This window comes from Chrysoperla carnea, chromosome 4, assembly GCF_905475395.1.
Source record: "Chrysoperla carnea chromosome 4, inChrCarn1.1, whole genome shotgun sequence".
Classification (NCBI taxonomy): Eukaryota; Metazoa; Arthropoda; class Insecta; order Neuroptera; family Chrysopidae; genus Chrysoperla; species Chrysoperla carnea.
The window spans coordinates 25,494,768-25,516,874 of NC_058340.1; the positions used below are offsets into that span (position 1 = coordinate 25,494,768).

At 31.4% G+C, this 22,107-nt stretch overlaps 3 protein-coding genes across 3 annotated transcripts; 1 reads left to right on the forward strand and 2 right to left on the reverse strand.

The window, feature by feature from the left end:
- Nucleotides 1-6,635: 6,635 nt before the first annotated feature.
- On the reverse strand, nucleotides 6,636-11,194 carry LOC123298224 (nucleolar protein 11). The gene is made up of 4 exons (XM_044880175.1): nucleotides 11,009-11,194; nucleotides 10,786-10,950; nucleotides 8,220-8,589; nucleotides 6,636-7,797 (listed from the first exon to the last, which is right to left on the reverse strand). Exons 1-4 carry the CDS (start codon nucleotides 11,138-11,140, stop codon nucleotides 6,674-6,676), a joined length of 1,791 nt encoding a protein of 596 aa, XP_044736110.1. The 5' UTR covers nucleotides 11,141-11,194; the 3' UTR covers nucleotides 6,636-6,673.
- Nucleotides 11,195-12,568: 1,374 nt separating this feature from the next.
- Nucleotides 12,569-14,730, reverse strand: LOC123298232 (RNA-binding region-containing protein 3-like). Its single transcript, XM_044880184.1, has 2 exons — nucleotides 14,594-14,730; nucleotides 12,569-14,513 (listed from the first exon to the last, which is right to left on the reverse strand). The coding sequence occupies exon 2, from the start codon at nucleotides 14,503-14,505 to the stop codon at nucleotides 13,156-13,158; it is 1,350 nt and encodes a 449-aa protein (XP_044736119.1). The 5' UTR covers nucleotides 14,506-14,513; nucleotides 14,594-14,730; the 3' UTR covers nucleotides 12,569-13,155.
- LOC123298223 (ATP-dependent RNA helicase p62-like) lies at nucleotides 14,702-22,048 on the forward strand. The gene is made up of 5 exons (XM_044880174.1): nucleotides 14,702-14,764; nucleotides 15,984-16,326; nucleotides 16,815-17,653; nucleotides 19,028-19,149; nucleotides 21,473-22,048. Coding segments are annotated over exons 1-5 (1,794 nt in total). The 5' UTR covers nucleotides 14,702-14,762; the 3' UTR covers nucleotides 21,961-22,048.
- The last annotated feature ends 59 nt before the right edge of the window (nucleotides 22,049-22,107 follow it).

Consider the following 22,107-nt stretch of genomic DNA (forward strand, 5'->3'; position numbering starts at 1 on the left):
GTTCGTTACTGATTCGGATATCATCGTAACTTTTACGTCCATCAGTTACATCAATTGTTATATTATACGCATCACGTTCATCTGGTAAATCAAATTTACTTCGTAGCGAGTCATATTTTCTAATTGATAAATCAGTCGTATCTAAATCACTACCGTAATGTGTTTTATATGAACTAAAATCTAATTGTTGCTCTAAATTACGATCTTTATCTTTAATCGTTAAATTTTGTGCTCCATCGCTATCATTTGAAATGTTATTAAAATCATAACGGGGTGGAGTATGATTCGAGGATCGATCTACGTCTATTAAATATTCGTTTCGTATACGACTTGTATCGTCATGATGCCGAACGTAATCATGGATTAAATGGTTCTGTAATGGACTATTCGGTGAACTAAATTCATCATTTTGTAAACCATCTGTATAATCGGTGACATCATCTCCACCTCCACGTGGTGGTTCAACTCCAGGTATATCATTATAGTTGTCTTGTTGTGATAACGGATACAAATTTGATACCACTAGATTATCACTGCATTGATTGGATTCAGTGTTCATTTGTATATCACTAACACTATCTAGTGCAGCTTCCACAAGTAAACTTGCGTTAGAACTATCGTGTCGGGGATTATAAACATTTAAACACATAGTGAACTTATTATTTTCTGAATTATTTTCGGGTTGTGATTCATCAACGTCTAATATAATACTAGAGACAGAGCCTCCATCATCAGCTACACCCGGAGGTTGTGGATCTTGGTCATCGCTAAAGTTTACACTACATATTTCGTTGTTTTGATGATGATTTGTGATGTCGCCTAACCATTTTTTGCTACCTTTACTTAGCATTGGTGGTACGTTTTGGAATGAATGTTTTACAAGGTCTGTACAATCTGTTGTACAGACCTTGCTGCTGTTTGAGTCTATGTTGTTCGGTTCGATTGGAGAGGTGGGTCGTGATGCTATTGTAGGTAGTGGAGAACATGATTGTTGAGTATGATGTTGTTGATCTGTAGGTTCGTTTGAATATTCTTTACTGCTGTTATCATTATCCACTAAAATAGAAAAAATATCAATTAATTTCAATTTTTAACCACGTTCAGGGCGGTTTTCGTGCAGGAATTCACAAATAAACAATAAACTCGGATTAATGAATTAATTAATAGCTTTTCGGATGATAATTTTTAATATTTGCTACGAAAAACATTTTGAAATGGGTCTTCTTTTTAATTTTATACAACTGTAGATCAAAATCAATGAACTTACTTGAATTATTTTGGAATATTTTTGGTGGCGATTTTATACATTTTTTAGATTGAGTAGTGGGAACCGTAGCGGTAGTAGTTGGTGCTAAATCATCGTCAATTGTTTGTCCGCCGCTATAAGCTTCGAATGTATATTCAACACTTCTTTCAATTGTTGGCATCATATCTTCAGTGAATCCATGAACTTTTTTGTAATGAAATTGGAGACACTGCTTTGTTGTGAATGCTGCATTACAATTTTCCTCTTTACATCTAAAATAAAAATGATTAAGATGCTAACTCTTTAAATACACAATATGTACCGAATTGAATAATATTTTTGCACTGTTTGTTAAAAGTTAAAAATAGTTAAAATACACAAATTTTAGTGTCTTTACTTGCATATTCTGTATACAAAGAGTGTAAAAATAGTCGAAGGTCCTAACTTACCTAAATGGTTTAATTCCACTGTGCGTCAACATGTGTATTTTTAAATTCGATTTATTTTGAAATAATTTTCCACATCGCGAACACGACAAAGATGCACCAGTCGTTAAATTAACTTGCGGTATTGCCGCTGGTGTTGATGAACTATCGGACACATTTCCTGTGCTTCGATGTACTTCACGCGCATGTCGTTGTACTGCTGCTCGAGAACCAAGTAATTTTAAACATAATGGACATTGAAATTCACTTAAAGATATATCTGAAAACAAAAATAATTCGATTTTTGACTTTGAGAGATCCTAAATTCATAAGAAAAAAATTATTTTTGTACTTACCACTGTGCATTCGTTTAATGTGAACCTTTAATTTTTGTGGTTGGCAAAATTTACGTCCACAAAAATCACAAAGTGGTCGTGATCGATGTGGATTTGCTGCACAACCATATGTTCGATGCATTTCTAAGTAGTTTAATCGTAAGAAGAACTATAACATAAAATAATCTTCATGAAATTTAATGTTAATTAAAAATACACAATATTTGCAGGCATGTAACTTTGTTACCCTTGGGTCTTTTGGGATCTATTACGGCCCAAAGAACTTAAAATTAGAAATTAAAGAACTTAATTTGTTACCTTTTTACAAAATTGACATTGGTATGCACCTTGCCCATTATGTAATTCCGCAGCATGTTTAACAATATTATCTTTACCTAATATCGCTTGACCACACACTTTACAATGGTATTTTCGTATTGTTAAACTGTAACGTGCATCATGAAATATTGAACAATGTGTCCGATAATACAGTGCATGATCAAATGTTAAATTACAACCACCACAATTTGTTTTCTCTAAACGACGTTTACCATTCGATGTAGCATTCGTAGAATCATCAATCCAATATCGTAATTCATCATCGATATTTATATCATGAATCGTTACAAGATATACGGTTTTGTTACGTGTTATTGCGCTTATGTTCCGTTTTTCACGTGTTTCCGCTGGACGTATATATCGTACCCAATTTGAATTTGATGAGTCTTCTGTATTGATATAGAATGGTTTATCTTCAAAATTGATCTACAAGTTTATTAAAAATTCATAATTAAAAAAAAAAAAAAGTTTACTTTCAAACAGCGTTGGAGTTAATCATTGGTATCGAAATGTTTACTATACGTTCCTCTGAGGTTTTCGCTTCTCATTACAGTCCCTAGCTCCGAAATTGTTTTTAGATTAATTTTGTTGAAGTTTCTGTAGCAATTAATTTTTGAATCCATTTTGTAAACTTTGGGATCTAGACGGACCTAATAATAATAATATTTTAGAAAAGTACCGCAAATGGATCCCTAGCATCTAGACCTAGGGAGGCTCTCCTTGAGAACAATCTGTCACCCGAAGGCGAGATGTCTCCAGGTAAGAGATGCTATTTTAATTAAGCAGACGCCACGCAAAAGCCCACAGATTAACGCCAGAGTTGATCGAAAATATTTTTGAAAACATACTTTAGGCATAAAATTAGAAAAAAAACACAAGAAAGAGGAAACTTCTCCTGGTGGTCAAATAAATTTCTTTATAGACACTTCATAATTAATAATAAAAAATAAAAATTTAACAGACAAATTGGTAGAATACCTAATTATACTCACTTCCCAGATATGCTTCATATTAAAATCATCAGGAATGTTTACTTCCTTAATCGGAGGTCCAACCAACGGACCCATCTCAACATATTTATCAATTTTGGTATTTGCAAATACTCCTAAACCATGAATTTCATTCACTTCTTTTAAATAACAAACGGATGGTAAAGAAGCACTTGCATAATTAATATCCTCATTATCGATTTTTTCCGAATTACTAGTCCATTCATTTAACGTTATTGTGTCGGGAATTTTTTTTAAATTTCCTAACAGTGGACATGTATCTTGCAAATGACGTGAATCACAATTTAAACAAAGTTTAATTTTAATTGTTACATTATCAAGTTCACCATTCTCTTCGGTATCAGTCACCGAATTTTGATTTTCGATTTCAACTGTTGGAGTTGGTTCTGGTATAATATTAATAATAGGTTCTAGTTTTAACGGAGGAGCTTTACGAATATCATGACATTTTTTCTTGTTACGTCGTTTCAACTCAGCTTCTGTATCATCTTTACGTCGTAGTTTTTTTCGTTTTTGTTTTTTAACATGATTCGATAATAATAAATCGTTCTCATTCGAATTACTTACATTATTATGCTCTACATCAGTCTCGATTATATTAAATTCGATTTCAGATTTCAAATTTAAATTGGCACAATTATTTTCAACATTTTGTTCATCCAATAAATAATTAATTTTATGAAAGGAAGATTTAAAATTATCACAAATTTTTAAATCATTGTTGAAATGTTTTTGATTGTTAACAATAATTGTATTTGATTCTAAAATACCATTTTCCGTTAATACTTTATATTCCGATTTAATGGTTTCGTTAATAACTTTTTCTTTTTTGATTGTTGGTGTTTCTTTAATTTTACTTTCGTCTTTGATTTCATGGCTTTCTTCAGTGGTGATGTAATCATTATGGCCATTTTTATGAGTTGATTGTGTGAAGAGATCATTTTTATTACGGTTTTCATTATTTTTATTTGGTTTTGGATTTGTTGTAATTTGTTTTTTTATTATTATATCGTTTGATACATTATTTGTAATTTTTTCGTCGACAGGATTAGCGGGAGGTGATGGCGGATTATCTGAATTTTTATCTGATGCTAAATCATTTAAACTAAAATAATAAAAATGGAAAAAAAAAGTTATTAAAAGTGGAATTAGAAAAGAAAGCTTGTTTCAACAAAGGATTAAAATTAGGTGATACTGGCAACCAAAATTTTCTTTTTATTCAACGTGAATGCTTCATAATGCTAAAATTATTCGATATAAAGTTTAAAAGAAAATTACAACGTTTTATCTGTCGATTTCACATCGATGAGCGTTACTTTAGGCATTGTCACAACGGAACAACAAACTTTTGATTTTTCAGGAAATTTTCGAAAAATTATACATTATTCCTTGGAACGGGAATGTGAACCTAATCTTAATTCAAATAAGTGAAGTTTTCTTTTTATTATTTTACGAATTATTTACGATATATTCTTTAGGTAATTCGTCGGTCATAGGAATATTAAAGGTATATTCCTTCATGCAAGGGTAATTAGTTAAAAATATTATGTTAGTAATTAATTTCTAAATTGTATTTTTTTTAAATACAGTTTTTTCTTTAGGGTAAAAGATTTTACTTCAAATAGAAAGATCTTTTGCTCGGACCAATTTACAACACACGCAGAATTCGCTACTCATTTAAATTTTCTCGCCATTGAGAGTGCGAACAGCCGCAGCCAATCAAAAGCAGGCATATTGCTTGAGGCATACTACATCCCTACTATAATTACTAGATCAGTGGTTTCGATTGATTAGTAGTCCAGTATCAACATATCCATAGTTACAAGGATAGTCAAAATATAGAAGTAATTCAAACCGAAACAATTCCTACTGATAGCATAGAACGCTTTAGCGGCAATTCAAATTTATCAAACAAATGAATAACATTTATATGAAAAAAATTGACTATAATGAAATAAAAACAATTGAAACATACCCAATTTTATCTTCTAATAATTTCAATAAATAATGTACAAAATCTGAATCATTTTTAATTAAACATTTATTTTTATACAACTTCCATTTTTTGACGTTTGTTTCACCGATGTCAATCAATGAAGTAAATTCACTATTAATATTTTTTTTAATAAAATGTTTATTATGATTTTTTCCATCACGTAATTTAAATTTTTCTTTGCAGTATTTATCTTTTGTCAATTTTCTTGGCATTACTTCATTATTAAACACACTTTTATTATGAATATTAAAATTCTTTAAAAAATATGTTGTACTATCGCCTATCCTCTTTATTATAGAATAAGGTCGTTTTTGTGACGTCATATGTATTGTATTTATTGACTGTTTTTATGAGCATTAGATTTAAATTTTAGAACTAATATAAAATATTTCTACTGGAATATTCATTTTATTCAATTTAACTATTTCCATTAATTCAAAACAAAATTAGTAAAATAATAGGATTCACACTATAAACATAAAAATTAACAAATTTTCATTATCAAACATAATTTAGGAAAAGACAAAGAGAACAGAAGCTAAATTCTAAACTGTTGTTTCTAAATTTCTGTAATTAATTTGTTTTATAATATTCCACTATTTTTGAAAAAGTACTTCAAAATGTTGATTTTGCTAATAAAAGCTACCAAAAATTTATTTCGGAAAAATACACACGCTTTCTTGCCAAAAACTTAAATTAAATTTTAAACCTATTTTAAACTGTCAAAAACGCGGGCATCCAATTTGATGACGTAATATGGGTATCACTATACGAAATAACACAAATAACTTTGACAGATATATTCATAGACAACTGATTATAATAAATATAAATACTTATTATCTATGTATACATTATACCCAACTGTCTACATCGAACTAATTGATGGTCTATGGCTCATACCGCTGTGACATCACAGCAGGGCTTACCCGCGTTTTAGGTCACGTGATATACAGTTTAAAAATTACGATTTTTAATTTTAATATTTAAAAAAAATGTACTTTTATGACTCGAAATCAGAATATTTAAGTATATTTTTACATAAATTTTAACTTTTTTCAATTTTCATGATTTATTTTTGACTAACGATAATACCCTATTATACACTACTGTGCAAAATATCAGGAATTTATTAAATTTAGTTTAAAATGTAAAACACTTAGAACTATTGATGGTAGAAACAAAAATTGGGCCACCTGCCTGCCTGTGAACACGAAAAAATGAAAAAATATAACGAGCTGAAATTTTTATATAAATTTCTGGTTTCACCAATTAAAAAAAAACTCAAATAATCGAATAAAATTTATTTATTCCTTAAAATATTAATATAACGACATTTGTTCAATCGAATACCATTTCGATACAATCTGTTTACTCTTATTATAACTTTTACCGCGTCTAATTAAATCTAAAACGGTAGCCGTTAATTTATTTTCATTAATACATGCAATATGTGTATCAACTAAATTATAAAATAATTTTAATACTTTCAGAATATTTGGATCTTTTGAAAGTTGTAATTTTTGATAATGTGCGTCCAATAAAAGTGAACCCCATTCAATAATCTTGATTTCAGATTCAATTTGATTTTTTTCTTCATTTAATGTTAATACGTTATCGTTTAATAAAATACAAATATATTTTAACAATTTTAACGAATCCGATACTTGTAGCTTGTCTCGTAAATATGGCATTATTAACATATCATTATACGGCAAAGAAATAACTCTATTTAATATGTGACAACGTTTTAATGGTTGAATTGGGCAATCCTCGATTTCTACCTTTTTACTAGTACCGAAAATTTGTTCATCCGAATTTAAAACAAATATAACTAAATCGACAATTAATGATTCGGGTACTTCGTTAAAATATTTTAATGAATCTAATAAATTGGTAATATTTTTTTTTTCAATCATTTTTGGAATTATTTCCGCACATATTAATCGTTCTGGATATCCTTCATTTTGAAAATTTTCAATTGATTTTTTAATTGATTTGGGTATATTTTTAACATGTTTCGATTCCTTAGTTTCTTTCTCACCCCAATCAACGTTTTCTGTTAAAATTAATACATCGTCATTGGTTGTTTGTCGATGGCTACCAACTAATGCTGCCAATTGTTCGGTAGCCAGTTGATAGGGTAAAACTGCTAAATGATTACCGACTGTCAGTAATATATTGTCACGTATTAAATACATTTTTGAACCCACTGTATATAATTTAAAGGCTTGTTTGCACTGGGTTACTTTAAATTGTATGTTGTAGACGACTAAACTGGCGCCTTCTTCATTTTTATCAGCACCATAAAGAGCAATGTACGTTGAACTTAATACTAACATGCATACTTTGTTTTTACAACTTAATGATTCAACAATGGATAATAATGGTCCTGGAAAATCGTGATTTGTGTTTAACGGCATTACATGTAATTTACCATCTGACCCTAAAATCATAATTTATATGTTAATAGTTTCCAAGTCTTGTAGTTTAAAGCGCTTGGGAAGAAGCATTCTATAATTATAGCTTAGGGATTTAAGGACGAATATCATCTAACTGAAGCTAATTTTTGAACTCAGTTACATTTAGTCAATAAAAGCATTTCTTAAAAGCTTTTTCATTTAATTTAAGTTGTTAAAAATATAATTTACTTAGTTTTATGTAGTTTTATTAAAAATACAATTTCTAATTTACTTTAAAATACAATTTATATAATTTTCTTAAATGTTTTGTAAGATAGTAAACAAATAATTTAGAAAATTTTATTAGTTTTTATTTTGCAGCGTTTAAAATCGGACACTTTTCTGGCCCACTGCCATTAAGTATTGATCGATTTAATTTGAAATGAATCATATACGAAATACTTACATAATGTAACCAAATTAAGACAATCATCTTTACTAATTAACAAATGACCAATTAATGAAGATGATAAATTTTTAAATTTTATTATTGTTATATTATCAGTGTCTTCATGTTTATTATCCGCTGTTACATGTATAATCACAAATTTATAATTTCCGTTTTCACATTTCACCAGTAAACTGATAACAAAACGTTCATCAAATGTAAATGTATCATAACTTTCAATAACATCATTATTTTCTAAAATCGGATTAGGTGATTCAACTTTACGATTATCTAACGCATGTTGTAATGCTGATACAGTTCCATTCTTAAAGAAGACTAAAGTTGTTCCATTTTTCATGGAAATTAAAGAATGTATCGGGGTATGAAACTAAAAAAAAAGCAATATATTAGAAAATAAACGTAATATAGTAAGTTATTCGAACGCGCACACAATTTAGTTTTGTACCAGAGGCAGATTATCCACCTACAGGCGCGAGGTTACTAAAGGACGCGCACGTGGAAGTTTTAAACAAACATAAAATTAATTACACAGGTCTGCAAAAAAAATTTTTTTGTCAGCTGCATGAGATATTTTTACTAAATTATATGTTTTAGAATGCGCTGATTTCAGAAATGATGGCAATTGTTTTCTATCACGTAAGGCTTTTTTGCAAATTCAAAAACAAAAAATTGGTAAAAGCACTCGTTTATTAAAAATTATACAGTAGCCTGCAAGCATAGTGACATCCCATCTTCCTTGGTATCGTCTCTCGATATGGCGGACATCCTGGTGAAACCGCTCCCCCTGTTCTTCATTGTAAGCTCCCGAGTTTTCAGGAAAATAGTCTATGTGGGAGTGTAAAAAATGGACCTTCAGGCTTATCTTGCAACCTTGAGCTTCGTATGCTGCTAGTTGAACAATGGTTTTGTAGTCAGGATCCTTAGTATTTCCACAAACTTCCACACTACATCCTTGAACGATACCTAAGCTTCTTTTTCCTTCTCATTCATACTTTCCACAAAGAGGGTATCAGTTAAAAGCCTTCTTATGTCGGGGCCAGTAAAAACTCCCTCTTTCAACTTTGCTTCTGACAGCTTCGGGTATTTTGTGCACAGATATTTAAAACAGTCTCCGTCTTCTTTCAGTGATTTTACAAATTATTTCATCAACCCCAATTTGATATGGAGAGGTGGTAACAAAACTTTTTCTGGCGGCACTAAAGTAGTATTGATAACATTTTTCTCTCCTGGTTTTAAATTTTCTCGGGGTGGCCAATCACTTTTAGTCCAATGCTGTTCTCTGGCTCTACTATCCCATAAGAATAAGAATCAAGAGTATTCAGTATAGCCTGCCTGCTAACCCAAAAGCATCGTGAGTATTTTGAACTCCCCACAAACCATCCATTAATGGTCCTGATATTTGATTCTTCCCAGGACAATGGCCAAGCTAATTTATTTTCATTGTGAAATTTTAAGACTAGTTTAATATAATATTACTATAAAATACTATATAATACTACTTAAAGACTAGTTTATGTTGTTACTAATATCTATAAAAACCTATATGATAGAATGTTTTGAATATTTTTCCTGTTTTTGGGAGGTCAAAATCTATAAGAAAATGTAAAAAAATCCTATGCAGTTTTTTAGTCGCAGATCTGTGTTATTTATAAAAATCACAGTCCGCTGATTCTGTACATTTGTACAGTTATTCAAATGTATGTAAATGTAAAAATTTTAATAAAAATGAACTCTAATCCTTGAAACTCTGATTAGTCAAAGAATCGAGATGAATCTGCCGAAGATATTACTTCTTCATTATCGGGTCGGGAAACCTTCAGAGTGACAGTATATTTGGTAATTATAAACAGACTTGTGGGTGAACTTCAAGAGAGGCAAGAATTGTACATGCAATTTTTAAGTAAATTTTCGTTTTGAAGCTATTTGATCAATTTGAACACTGAAGAAGTTCAAAATAGAGCAAGTATGTTATTGATGATGTATTCTGGTGATTTAAAATAGTGATTTTTTTATGAAATTATCCATCTAAGTTCTTATTTAATAAGGATACCTCGAGCCGGAGAACTGTCCCGAACAACCAACGTGATTTAACAGGTTCTGAGAAATAAAGAACTTAAAACTAAAGAACTAAAAAAAGGTTTATATTGATATATTTTTATTATGAGGGGTGTTAATTTTTAACTGCCCACGGATGCAAAATTTCTTAATTCACCTCTACACTCTTCTTGTGAAGCGCGAATCCAAAGAGTAAGGATTTAAACTATTTTTAACGAATATCTTGTACCCATAGCCATAATTCATAATACAGTTTGATAAATTGAAGCTAGAACGGAATATCTTTACACGAGAGGAATATCCTGGAGTAATTTCTTCAGTAGATACAATTTGTTTTTAAATCGCAAAATATACCAGACTTTCGTGTCTATGGATTATTTAAGATCAAAATAAACATAAAAAAAACAACAACTGTATACGGGGTCTACAATTTCGTTACAAACTAAAAACTTTAAGCGTTTATTCTATTGATTTGTAGCGAAGTTTATGAAGATGAACATAGGTTTACCTTATACTTTTTGATTCGATCCAAATTTTCGCAATCGCTACCAAATATACGGATGAACGTATAATCAAATACAGCAACATATTGATTAAAACTTTTATCGTACACAATTTGCGATGTTAAATGATCCTTTGTACTCCAACTATGTATTTGCTTTTGATCTGAAAGCTTTTAAAAAAGAAAATTGCATTAAATTTATAACCTTAAATATTATCAAATAAAATACCTTATATTTAATTGCCATATTTTTGCCCAATGTCACAATCACGAAACCTTCTGTTTCATCTTCTACAACTCCTAACAAACTTTTTTGATCAATTAACGGGCATAAACCGTAATATACACCAAGTTTTGCCATGTTTATGTTACAAAATTTTCACATTGTTTCTATAAAAATTGAAATGTGTGCATGTTTTTCGTAAATTGGAAATTGTAGCTCGATCTAGTGGTAATAATTCGTAAATACTTTTCAGAAATACATTATAATGCAAAGTAGATTTCTATTTTACCAAACATTATTTTAAAATTTGGTACGAGAACCAGCAACGTTTTCATTTACTTTTGAATTTTCCTTATTGAGCTTAGGTAGGAATGAAGTACGTCTCGCACATAGATATAGAGAACGATTTAACAATACTAAAGAATACATCCTGTATTCTTTGACAATACCTTCATGAAATTGACCACTCTGGAGAGAATAGAAAGATAGAAATCGATAGCATCTGAGAGCGGTTATCTAACACTGGATACCCGATAGTAAAGCAACCTAATTTTTGTCTTGCAAATTAAAATTACATTTTATAATCATAAAACTTTATAATATTAAAATTATCGAAAAGGATATATGGACACTATCGTGTGTTAAGCTTTAAAATTAACAATTTTCGCATTTTTTTTTTTTTCAGCAATGCTCACTAGTAAGCACAACTTCTTTCAGGTATCAGGCGATACTACATCCCAGCCTATAGAGGTGAAATATCGCAATCGCAGCCCAAACATTGATTTCAGTAGAGAGAGGTTGATAAATTAGGCTCGTATAGCTGCCTTCGTCTCTTCTATACGCCTATAATTTCTGTTTTTTTCTAAGTCTCCATTACGGTTAAGAATTCACATTACGTTTCCTATGTCTATACAGCTCTATGATAATAATAGACTTAGGTTGCGGGTTCGAATCCAGGCAGCGGCAATGTGAACAATTTATAATTAATGGGAGTGGAGAATTGATCACTTTGTCGTCGCTTGGATAACGAAGTAACCGACTCCACCCACATCAAAAATTTAATTGTAAAATATGTTTGTAATTGAATAAATAAAGATTAACAAATAATGATGTGAGTGGCCTCTGTGATAAGGCTTATGTCACAAAAACGGAGGTTAAACTCCCATTATTATTATTATACAGCTCTATGGTATTATCTCTATAGAAATATTCAAAATCCAGCCGTCTTAAAATCAAATTTTACTTGACGTCGCAAACTCTTTTGTTATCAATTATTTTATTCAAAATTTTGACCCAAAAACAGCCTCTAAAATTTTCCCGTTTCTTAAATGTCTATCAAAAACTACAACTGGCACTAGACCTATAATTAAAATAACTAAAAAAAATATGATAAAATATAATTTATTAAGAATTATTAATAATAACTAAAACAAATGTTTATAAAAATATAATTTATTAAAAATTACAAATAAATCTAAAAAATGTACATACAACCAAGAGGCGCACATTACTTTTCATCTTAATTATTTAAAATAAATTCACGCATAGGCAAATTCACGCAATTGTTTACGTAAAAAACTGGAAAATACGTTTAAGAATTATTATATGTTATTTGTTAAGGCAAATTACATCCGGGCCACTTTGGCGTTAAAGGAGATAAAGCAGAGGGTTCGTTGGCACGAGCGGAGCGTCTCAAACGCACACCTTTTTTAACTGAACTAGCCATTCCCACAGTAAGATGTTCCGTAATTTACCGTATCAAGAATGGCTATGACAATCCTATCTCGATTACTGGGGGGGGCTTTGCGCAGAGCATGCGACAGGACAAACTGTGTATAAACACAATTACGCCATTCGGGGTGCTCGCCTGAAACTTACTAGAACACAGTAGAGAAGAACTACTTGATTGAATTACCTACCACCTTCATAATATGGAAATCTCAGATGATTCCACTAGCGGGGCCTTTATGGAGGACTTACTTAGAATTTTTGAGTCCGAAACCTTGGATTCTGGAAGAAATCCCGGCGGAGAAGGAATAGGCTTTCTGCATGGTGCCTGTCTGATTAAAATAGCCACTTTACCCGGAGACAACTCGCCTTCGGGTGACAGGTTGTTCTCAAGGAAGGAAAACAGAGGATCCCTTTAAACCAAATTACTTAGTCTTAGCTGATCTCGCAAAAACAACACAAATTGGTTTATCCTTAAGTATATAACCATTTGTTTCTTGTACAGCCTGTTTTGCTAACGCTACAGTGGGTAACGTTACAAACGCTTGACCTTTCATTCTACCTTCTTGCATCAATCGAATATCAAACATATTCGAATGTTCCTCGTTATCATCTAAATATCGTTTGTAAATATAATTTAAATCATCGACCGTAATATTTTTCGATAAGTTCTTTATATAAAGTCGACAACTTGGGGCACCAGCATGATAATTTTTAAAAACTGGTAAATGATCAAAATCTTTTTCCGATATTTTATTTGCATTTAATTCTTTTTCACTAATTACGCCTGTTTTCTCCGCTGCTTTAATTGAACTATTGATTGCATCTAAATCTTCTTTCACTTCAGCTAATTTGACCCGATTTATTTTAATAAATGAACTTTGTTCTGAGTCTTCGATCATATCTGATTTATTTTGTTTAATATTTTCAACACAATCCGCGCTTACTTTCATCTCAATTTTACGTTGGCTTGGTTCTAATTCAACTTTATCAAATAAGTCTTCGGTATTGATTTGGCTCGATTTTTGTGGATTAACAACAGTTGGTTGCGGTTTAATAAATTTCGGTCGTTTAACATGTTTTTTCTGTTGAGAAAGTTTTCGTTTTACTGGAATATTTTCATCTAGTTTGTATTCTTCTGGATCACTTTCAAGTTCTGATTCACTACTTGTTTTTGGTTGAGGTTCGATTTGTGGTTCATTTGATTGTGATTCACTTGGTTGAGACATTTGTTGAATTTGTAGCTCTGGAGGATCCGGTATATTCGAGAACGGTGGCGGTAAATTCATTTTATTCATTAGATGTAACACTTGAGTATAAAATTTTGGCACTGATGCCAGAGCATGTGCTATATTATTTACAGTTGCTACATTCGCTCGTGGATAAATATATTTTAAATGAGGTGGAGGAGGTTGATGAAAATCAACCGAACTATTCCATGAATTTAATTTATTTATAAATTCCTTAAAATATTCTTTACCATGATCGGTACTCTTATCGGTTGAGATTTTATCAATACGTGGATCAGCTAAATTCACTGTTTCTTTAGCGTATTCAGCGACTAAACGATTTCCTAATACTTCAAGTTGATGTAAACGAAACAATACATTTCGTGCCTTCGCTTCAGTTTCAAATTTTGCAAAAACAATTGGTTTTCGTTTAGATGTAACAATTTTAACTGATATTGCACCAAAATGTCTAAGTAAATCTTCTTTATTTGCATCAGATAAATCTGATGGTAGATTTCGAATCACCAAAACTTGTCGACTAGCCATTGAAATATCTACAACAAGTACAAATTTTAAATTTAAGTAGGCTTTGATTAAAATAATTGAAAAAGAAGCAAACCACATAACTACTTACGAATATTCTAGAAATTTGTTTCACAAACTGTGAATATTATTAAAAAAAAAAAGTCAAAATACATTTTGTGAGAAAAAAATCTGCTTCACGCAATTTTGATTGATTTTACTTTGTGTCGTGCGCAATAGTTATCATAAATTCCATTACCATTTTGTTTCAACAGAATAAAATGTAAGTAATTATTTTTAACTCGTATGGCCTTAATTAAAATGATATTTAGTAATTTTCTTTTCAATTAAATTAAAGTAAATCGAAAATCCTGTACGTTTTCCGGCAACATAACCAAAAAAACAAAAAAGTCAAAAGTAACATTGAAACAGGGTTGCCAGAAGTATTCAACAGAAAGTAGCACAATCTGTCGTCTGTCCGTCTGTTATCACGATTACTCGAAAACGAAAAGAGATATCATGCTGAAATTTTTATATTGTCCTTAAAACGTAAAAAGTGAGGTCGAGTTCGTAAATGAGCAACATAGGTCAATTGGGTCTTGTGTTCGTAGGACCCATCTTGTAAACTGTTAGAGATAGAACAAATGTTTAAATATAAAAAATGTTCCTAATAAAAAAATAAACAACTTTTGTTTGAAACATTTTCTTATAAACATCACTGTTTACCCACGAGGGCGCTAATTAGGTGAAAATTTTGTAGTATGTATTAATATGGGAATATCAGTTATGTGTGTGTGGCTATTTAAGAGTTGAAATCTTTCTTTATTTACGTGACGTCAAAAAACAAACGATTGCGTCATCAAAACTGTCTATACATTGTATTTCAACAATTAACTCAGTCAATTGTGTTTTCACTTGTTAAAAATACGTTAATCGTGAGATCATATTAAAATATATAAAAAATTTGCACATATTATGTTCTTGAAACGAACACATAAATGTTATTGTTATTTTTGAAATAGATATAGATATAGATTGGGAATACCAATCTTGATAGATAAGTGCAACGACTTATTGATACATATGTGATGCAAAAGGCAGGTGACGGGTGTAAAAGTTTAGTAAATTATAGACACATATATATGTCTTTAGGAATAGATCGAAAAGTAAAGTTTAAAAAATTTATTAATTCTTAAGTAACAAACTATCGTATAGACTAGCTTCAAAATAGCCCAAATTGTGGAAAATCGCCTAATAGAAATTTAGGCGCAAGAGACATTCTAAAATCGCTCAATTTGTGGAAAAACGCCCAATCTGACAACCCTGGTCAAAAGTAACATTGAAATCGATGCGCGTTTGGTGTAAATTATTGTATTCCTATAGCGCATTCTTTCAGTTAAAATACTTTACAATTTAAAAAGCTAGTCATTATTACGTTGCCGGTTATTAAGATTTTCTTGAAAAAAGTATACAAATATTATCAATATTTTTTCTCATAAAAGGTATTCAGATTCACGACGTGGTGGAGGTATGTCTCGTGGATATGGAAATGGTCAAAATGGTGGATCAAATAACCGATCATTCAATAATTATAATCGTGGACGAGGAATGAATAATGGACGTAACAATCGCGGCGGTGGAAATTCATTTCGAGGTCGCTCTAACTATGGAAAACCTAATGATTATGTGGCAAAAAATGTTAATGGTGGAACCTTGAAAACTAAACAATGGGATATGTCTGCGTTGCAACCATTTAAAAAGAATTTTTATTTTCCAAATGCATCGAATCGTCGCAGTGCTGAAGATATTCAAACTTTCCGAGATTCTCAAGAAATTACACTCAAGGTAATTACAAATTTTTATTTCGTAGGTACTAAATGTTGTTAAATTTTGTTTAAATTTATTCGGTCTGATTGTTTTGTTTTCTTGTGCTACGGAAAAATGAACACTTTTATCAGTTAGACAATGAGTATTACCAATTTTTTTTCCAACCAAATGCCCATGCCAGGAAATAAGCCAATAACCAGAGCAAAAAAAGTAGGTGCATAATGCAATTGATCTCTGAACCATTTTTTTTTTTTTTATTGGAAATAATTACAGGGGTGTCCCCTGAATGTAAACCCAAGTTGGGAGCTGAAAATGATGAGGGCTTTTTAATACCGCCGGCCATAATATGCCTTTATGGCCGCGGACGGTATTAAAAAGCAACTAACGAAAAGTATGAAACGATAATTTTCGTGAAGCTTGTGATTAGCTAAAAGCAAATATCGCATGTAACAAATTTTTGTAATCATCTTCTGATTTTCTCTAATTTATATAAAATTTTCTTACAGGGCTCTAACATCCCAAACCCTATACAATATTTTGACGAGGGAAATTTTCCTGCATATGTTTTACAAGGTCTTTCAAAAATGGGTTATTCAGTACCGACGACTATTCAAGCTCAAGGTTGGCCAATTGCTCTAAGTGGTGGAAATCTTGTTGGAATTGCCCAAACGGGCTCAGGAAAAACGCTTGCCTATATATTACCGGCTATGGTGCATATTAACAACCAACCTCCGTTAGAACCTGGCGATGGTCCAATTGCATTAGTTCTTGCACCAACACGAGAGCTTGCTCAACAAATCCAACAAGTTGCAAATGATTTCGGCAAATTTGCGTCCATTAATAACGCATGCATATTTGGTGGTGCCCCAAAAGAGGGACAAAGCAGAGATCTTGCACGCGGTGTTGAAATTATAATCGCAACACCAGGTCGATTGATTGACTTTTTGGAACGTGGTACAGTAAATTTGGCACGCTGTACATATCTTGTACTTGATGAAGCTGATCGAATGTTAGATATGGGATTTGAGCCACAAATCCGTAAAATTATTCAACAAATCCGACCAGATAGACAAGTTCTTATGTGGTCAGCTACGTGGCCCAAAGAGGTGAAAGCTTTGGCTGAAGACTTTTTGCATGAGTATACTCAATTAAATATTGGATCGTTAGGATTGAGTGCTAATCATAACATTTTACAAATTGTGGATGTTTGTAAGGAGCATGAAAAAGATATGAAATTGCGTCGTTTGTTAGAAGAAATATCGTCCGAAAAAGAGAACAAGACTATTATTTTTGCGAAAACTAAACGAAAATGTGAAGAAATTGTCCAAAATGTTACTAACGATGGGTAAATAACATTATTTAATTTTAATAGTTTTTGGCTGGATTAGTTTTAAAAAATACAGTTTTAGCGAAAGATTATTATTTACCGTTTGTTATTCTATAGGGTAATACACCTATTTTTGAAAAGTGTCTCAATTAAAATCTATAGTGCTATAATAAACCACTAAAAAAAAACACAAAATTTGTATAAACATTTTCAAATTTCGCGCGTAATTTAACGAAAGCATGCTCTGTATGGTGATATTTTGCATGATCATCATCAATACATAGTATAAAACAAAGTCGCTACGTCGAACTACGGAACGGATTTTGATGCGGTTTTTTTTAATAGATAGAGTGATTCAAGAGGAAGGTTTTTATGTATAATACATCCATATTATAGTAGAGTAGGGGGTTGAAAGGGATATGCTTCAAAAATTAAAAAAGTTGTGCATCGATTAAACTCAAATATTGACACGATATACAACCAGCTTCAAAGATATATTTTAACCTTCGGAGGGTAGAAAGGTGTAGCGAGAAAGTGGGAAGGAATTATCGAATATTTACAAATATACCTAAGTGGGGTATCAAATAAAAGAGCATGACGTGTACATTACAAAACTATTATCCCACGCAAGGAAATGTGGAGGGAGGGGTGCAAGTGGGGATGTTGCCCAGCAAAGCGGGTAGTTCACAGCTAGTTGTTATATAATTTAAACTTTTTAGCATGAAGGTTATAAAGAAGGAGAACGATCGCTATAGAAAATATTGTCCCCAAAATATAGACAAAATAAGTTAGGCGCTGGGATCGCTAAGTTGTCTCATTAAAAGCGGGCTATTGTGCGCTAATTTCAAATGATCTATCAACGTTTAATGTGTGTGTGTATAAAATCATTCAAAGGAAAAAACAAGCAAATAATGAAATTATTATTAATTATTATTATTATTTACAAATGAATAAATTATCTATTCTACTTTGTAAATTTGAATGGTACTAACTTCGTCTACTTGTACTCATAAACAGCTAACTTCGCAGATACTACTTACCGATGACAGCGCGGCTGGTGGCTGAAAAATGAACTATAAATTCTACAAATAGGGCTATTCATTTTAAAATCACGATTCACATTTGTTTCGTACTAAATGATTTATAACCAATGTGATAAAATGAATAACAAATATCTTCTATCTTAGTCCTACTTATTGCTGTCAGTACGAACAAATAAACTCTGCACTTGCGCTTATGACATGATGAAAAGGCCTATTTTCAGGGACAGCGCGCTAATGCTTTAGCAAAATTTATTTCCTGACTTTTTGCCTAAGTTATCTAAATAATATATTTTTATATTTTCGAGATTATCACTAACAAAAATTTTAAATTACTGATTTATTTTTCTAGTTGGTCTGCAGCGGCGTTACATGGTGATAAAAATCAAAATGAGCGTGAATATGTATTGGCTGAATTTCGTTCAGGACGTATTATAATATTGGTTGCTACTGATATTGCAGCTCGTGGACTTGGTAACGTATTTTAATTTACTAATAACAATTTTTTTTACTTACAAATTGGTAACTAACGATTTTATAGCTAAATAATAGTCTGATACAACGAATTTTGCAGATACGTTCAAAATATGACGTCATTTTATTTTCATATTCCCGTCAATTTTTTTATTTTATTTTTCATTACATTGTTACTATTCTTTTCAACCCCCCAAAAATTTTTTTTTTCATTTTTTAAAAGTGAAATGTAGAACTACAAATTTAAAATCAACGCCAATGAACCATATGCTTGACAAAGAAAGGTAGTATATTCTCTCTTCTTTTTATGCTAACTTATGGTAAGTTACTGTTGATGAATATAATTTATAAATTTTTATTTGAACAAAGATTTTGGAAGATATATTTATAGTTAACAAAAGGAAATTCACCGGTGACGGGCATTGGAAGCACAGATAGCACAGGACTGCCGAACGTCCTTAAACGAGCTGACGGAACTAATGAATGAAAACCTGGTATGGGTAACGGGACACAGGGACATTCCAGGGAATTGTGAAGCCAACCAACTTTCTAAAAAAGGCAAAAGAGTGCCGTACAGAAGCATCAATAGACATCCGGGAATGAGGGTATCTTTAAAAAGGTGAATTTTAGATGGAGGGAGGAAAACACTTGTGGGTTTGAGTATAATTATAGGTGTTCCGAAGATCTTATATCGATTCAAAGGGCCACTATAAGCAAAATTGTTGCCGCTATTACAGAACACTGGCTAGGTGGCAGGGACCGTGAACGCCTGAGCCTGACAGTGTATCAAGATTATTTCAGGAGCTGTCACATTGGAGAGCCAGCCTTTCTTTGACGACTTCTCCCATCTTAACGTCAAAGCACTTAAGCAGTTTTAATCTAATTACCATGAACGTTTGCCTATCAAGAACTAAAATGAGCTTTGCAACCACTCTCCTTGGAAAATTTAGCATGAACACATAGAACATTTCCATCTTTCATGGAAATCACAGGCTCTTGTGAAAGTGGTGTTGGAAATTTTACAAATCGACAGGAAATTATGCTTGAATTACGGGCAAAAGTCATCTTATCTCTGCCTGAAAAAAACTGAAAATCAATTGAAAAATATTTTCCCTACAATTTATTTAAAGGAATTCCTACAATTGAAATGAGTAGCGTTTTTCAGATCATAAAGGAATCTCTGCAATTAAAATGAGTAGTTTTTCAGATTAGAGTTCATAATAATTTTTCGAGTTAAATATCACCTTATTCCACGGATGTTCAAAAAACGAAATATGAATATCGTATCTATTTTAATTTTTAACACATTGTAATTTTAAATTATCATATCTGAATTTGACCTCTCCAGAATAATGAATCTGATCAATTCTGACTGTCTATTGTATAATTTATTGCGTATATTAAGATTTAATTTCAAAATAAACCTCGAGTAATTTAACTGGCACGGTCGTTTCAAAATTGAAGAAGTTATGATTACTTGACTTGAAAAGTAACGAAATGTAATCTAATTTATACGATTAAAATTTGCACAATTTGGCGTTGTTACTTGATCGTATCAAAATAAAAAGAAACAAGGCAGCAAAACCTTTTAATTTTAATTCTATTTATTTAATAGAATTTAAGTCATTTTTTGTTACAGCTCAATTACGAGCTGATTTCAATGGAATTAAATTCATCAAGGAAACATTTCATCTGTCCTGGCTTAGACCATCGGACACTTTTTATTTCTTTTTTATGAACTGCCTGTTTCTACTTAAATAACGACCTGACTTGTAGCATTTCGCAGGTACAGTGTCACTAATAATGCAATCCTTTATTGTTCAGACTAATTAGCTGATTTAAAAAAAAAAATGTGTAAGTAAAAGGTGTTCCTATACTGTGATTTAAAAATTTATTTCACACCAAATTGGGTTATGACATCTGGTAAATGAAATAATAAGGTTGCATCGCCTTTTGTCATTTTAATTCAGTTATATCGTCGAAAAAGGAGCTAGGCTTACGTTAAATCGAAATTACAATGGCAGGTGAATTTCACCGACAATCTCAATTTCCACACTTGGGATTCCGAAAAGATTGAATTTACGAGGTAGATCAGAATTGTTTTCAATTTAAACCAATTGGGTTATTGAATTATTATGAAAAAATAAAAAGTTATGTTCAACAACTCAATTAGGTTTCAGAGCAGGAGTAGTATTTGCCGTTCATTTCAAAACGACTGATTCGATTTAACGTAAGCTTTAATGTACTATATTACTGGATTATTTCCCAATGTCTTATATTTACAGGAGGGATTGCATATAACATAAAAATTTTCTGTATACAGATGTTGACGATGTTAAATTCGTTATTAATTACGATTTTCCACAATCGTCAGAAGATTATATTCACAGAATTGGAAGAACTGGACGTTCAGAGCGTACCGGTACTGCGTATGCATTTTTTACATCATCAAATGCACGTCATGCAAACGCGTTAATATCCGTATTACGTGAAGCGAATCAAGAAGTCAGCCCTAAATTAATTGAAATTGCTGATTCATTGAAAAATGAATATGGTAATCGTGGAAAATTTCGTAATAATCGTGGTGGAGCAAATGATGGAAGTGCTTTACCAACGAGATTTGGTAAAATATCTTCAGGTGGAAAAAATATGCGGGGAAACGTATCAAATAATGGTGGGAATCGTTATATAAATAATGGGGGCTCGAATACAAACATGAGATCGGTTCCTACTACCCATAAATATAATTCGCAAGTTCCCCCACCACAATATAATATGTACGATGCTTATGATGCACAAGATCAGTATTAATTTTTTTGGGATAAAATTTTACTTCGTAACAAAACTTAATTAACTAAGTCAATTTTTTAGGGATATGTTTTAGTTTTAATTAGAAAACACTGCACAATCAGTATTATTTTTTTTGTAGCACAATCAGTATTATTTTCTTTTCAATTG

Coding starts and splice junctions, on each gene's coding strand:
- LOC123298224 (XM_044880175.1), bottom strand. CDS start 11,140: ATGGCAAAACTTGGTGTATATTACGGTTTATGCCCGTTAATTGATCAA. Junction 10,951..11,008: donor ATATGGCAATTAAATATAAG/GTATTTTATTTG, acceptor CTTTTTTAAAAG/CTTTCAGATCAAAAGCAAAT. Junction 7,798..8,219: donor TCTTAATTTGGTTACATTAT/GTAAGTATTTCG, acceptor TTATGATTTTAG/GGTCAGATGGTAAATTACAT.
- LOC123298223 (XM_044880174.1), top strand. Junction 16,327..16,814: donor CTCAAGAAATTACACTCAAG/GTAATTACAAAT, acceptor ATTTTCTTACAG/GGCTCTAACATCCCAAACCC. Junction 17,654..19,027: donor CAAAATGTTACTAACGATGG/GTAAATAACATT, acceptor TTATTTTTCTAG/TTGGTCTGCAGCGGCGTTAC.
- LOC123298232 (XM_044880184.1), bottom strand. CDS start 14,505: ATGGCTAGTCGACAAGTTTTGGTGATTCGAAATCTACCATCAGATTTA.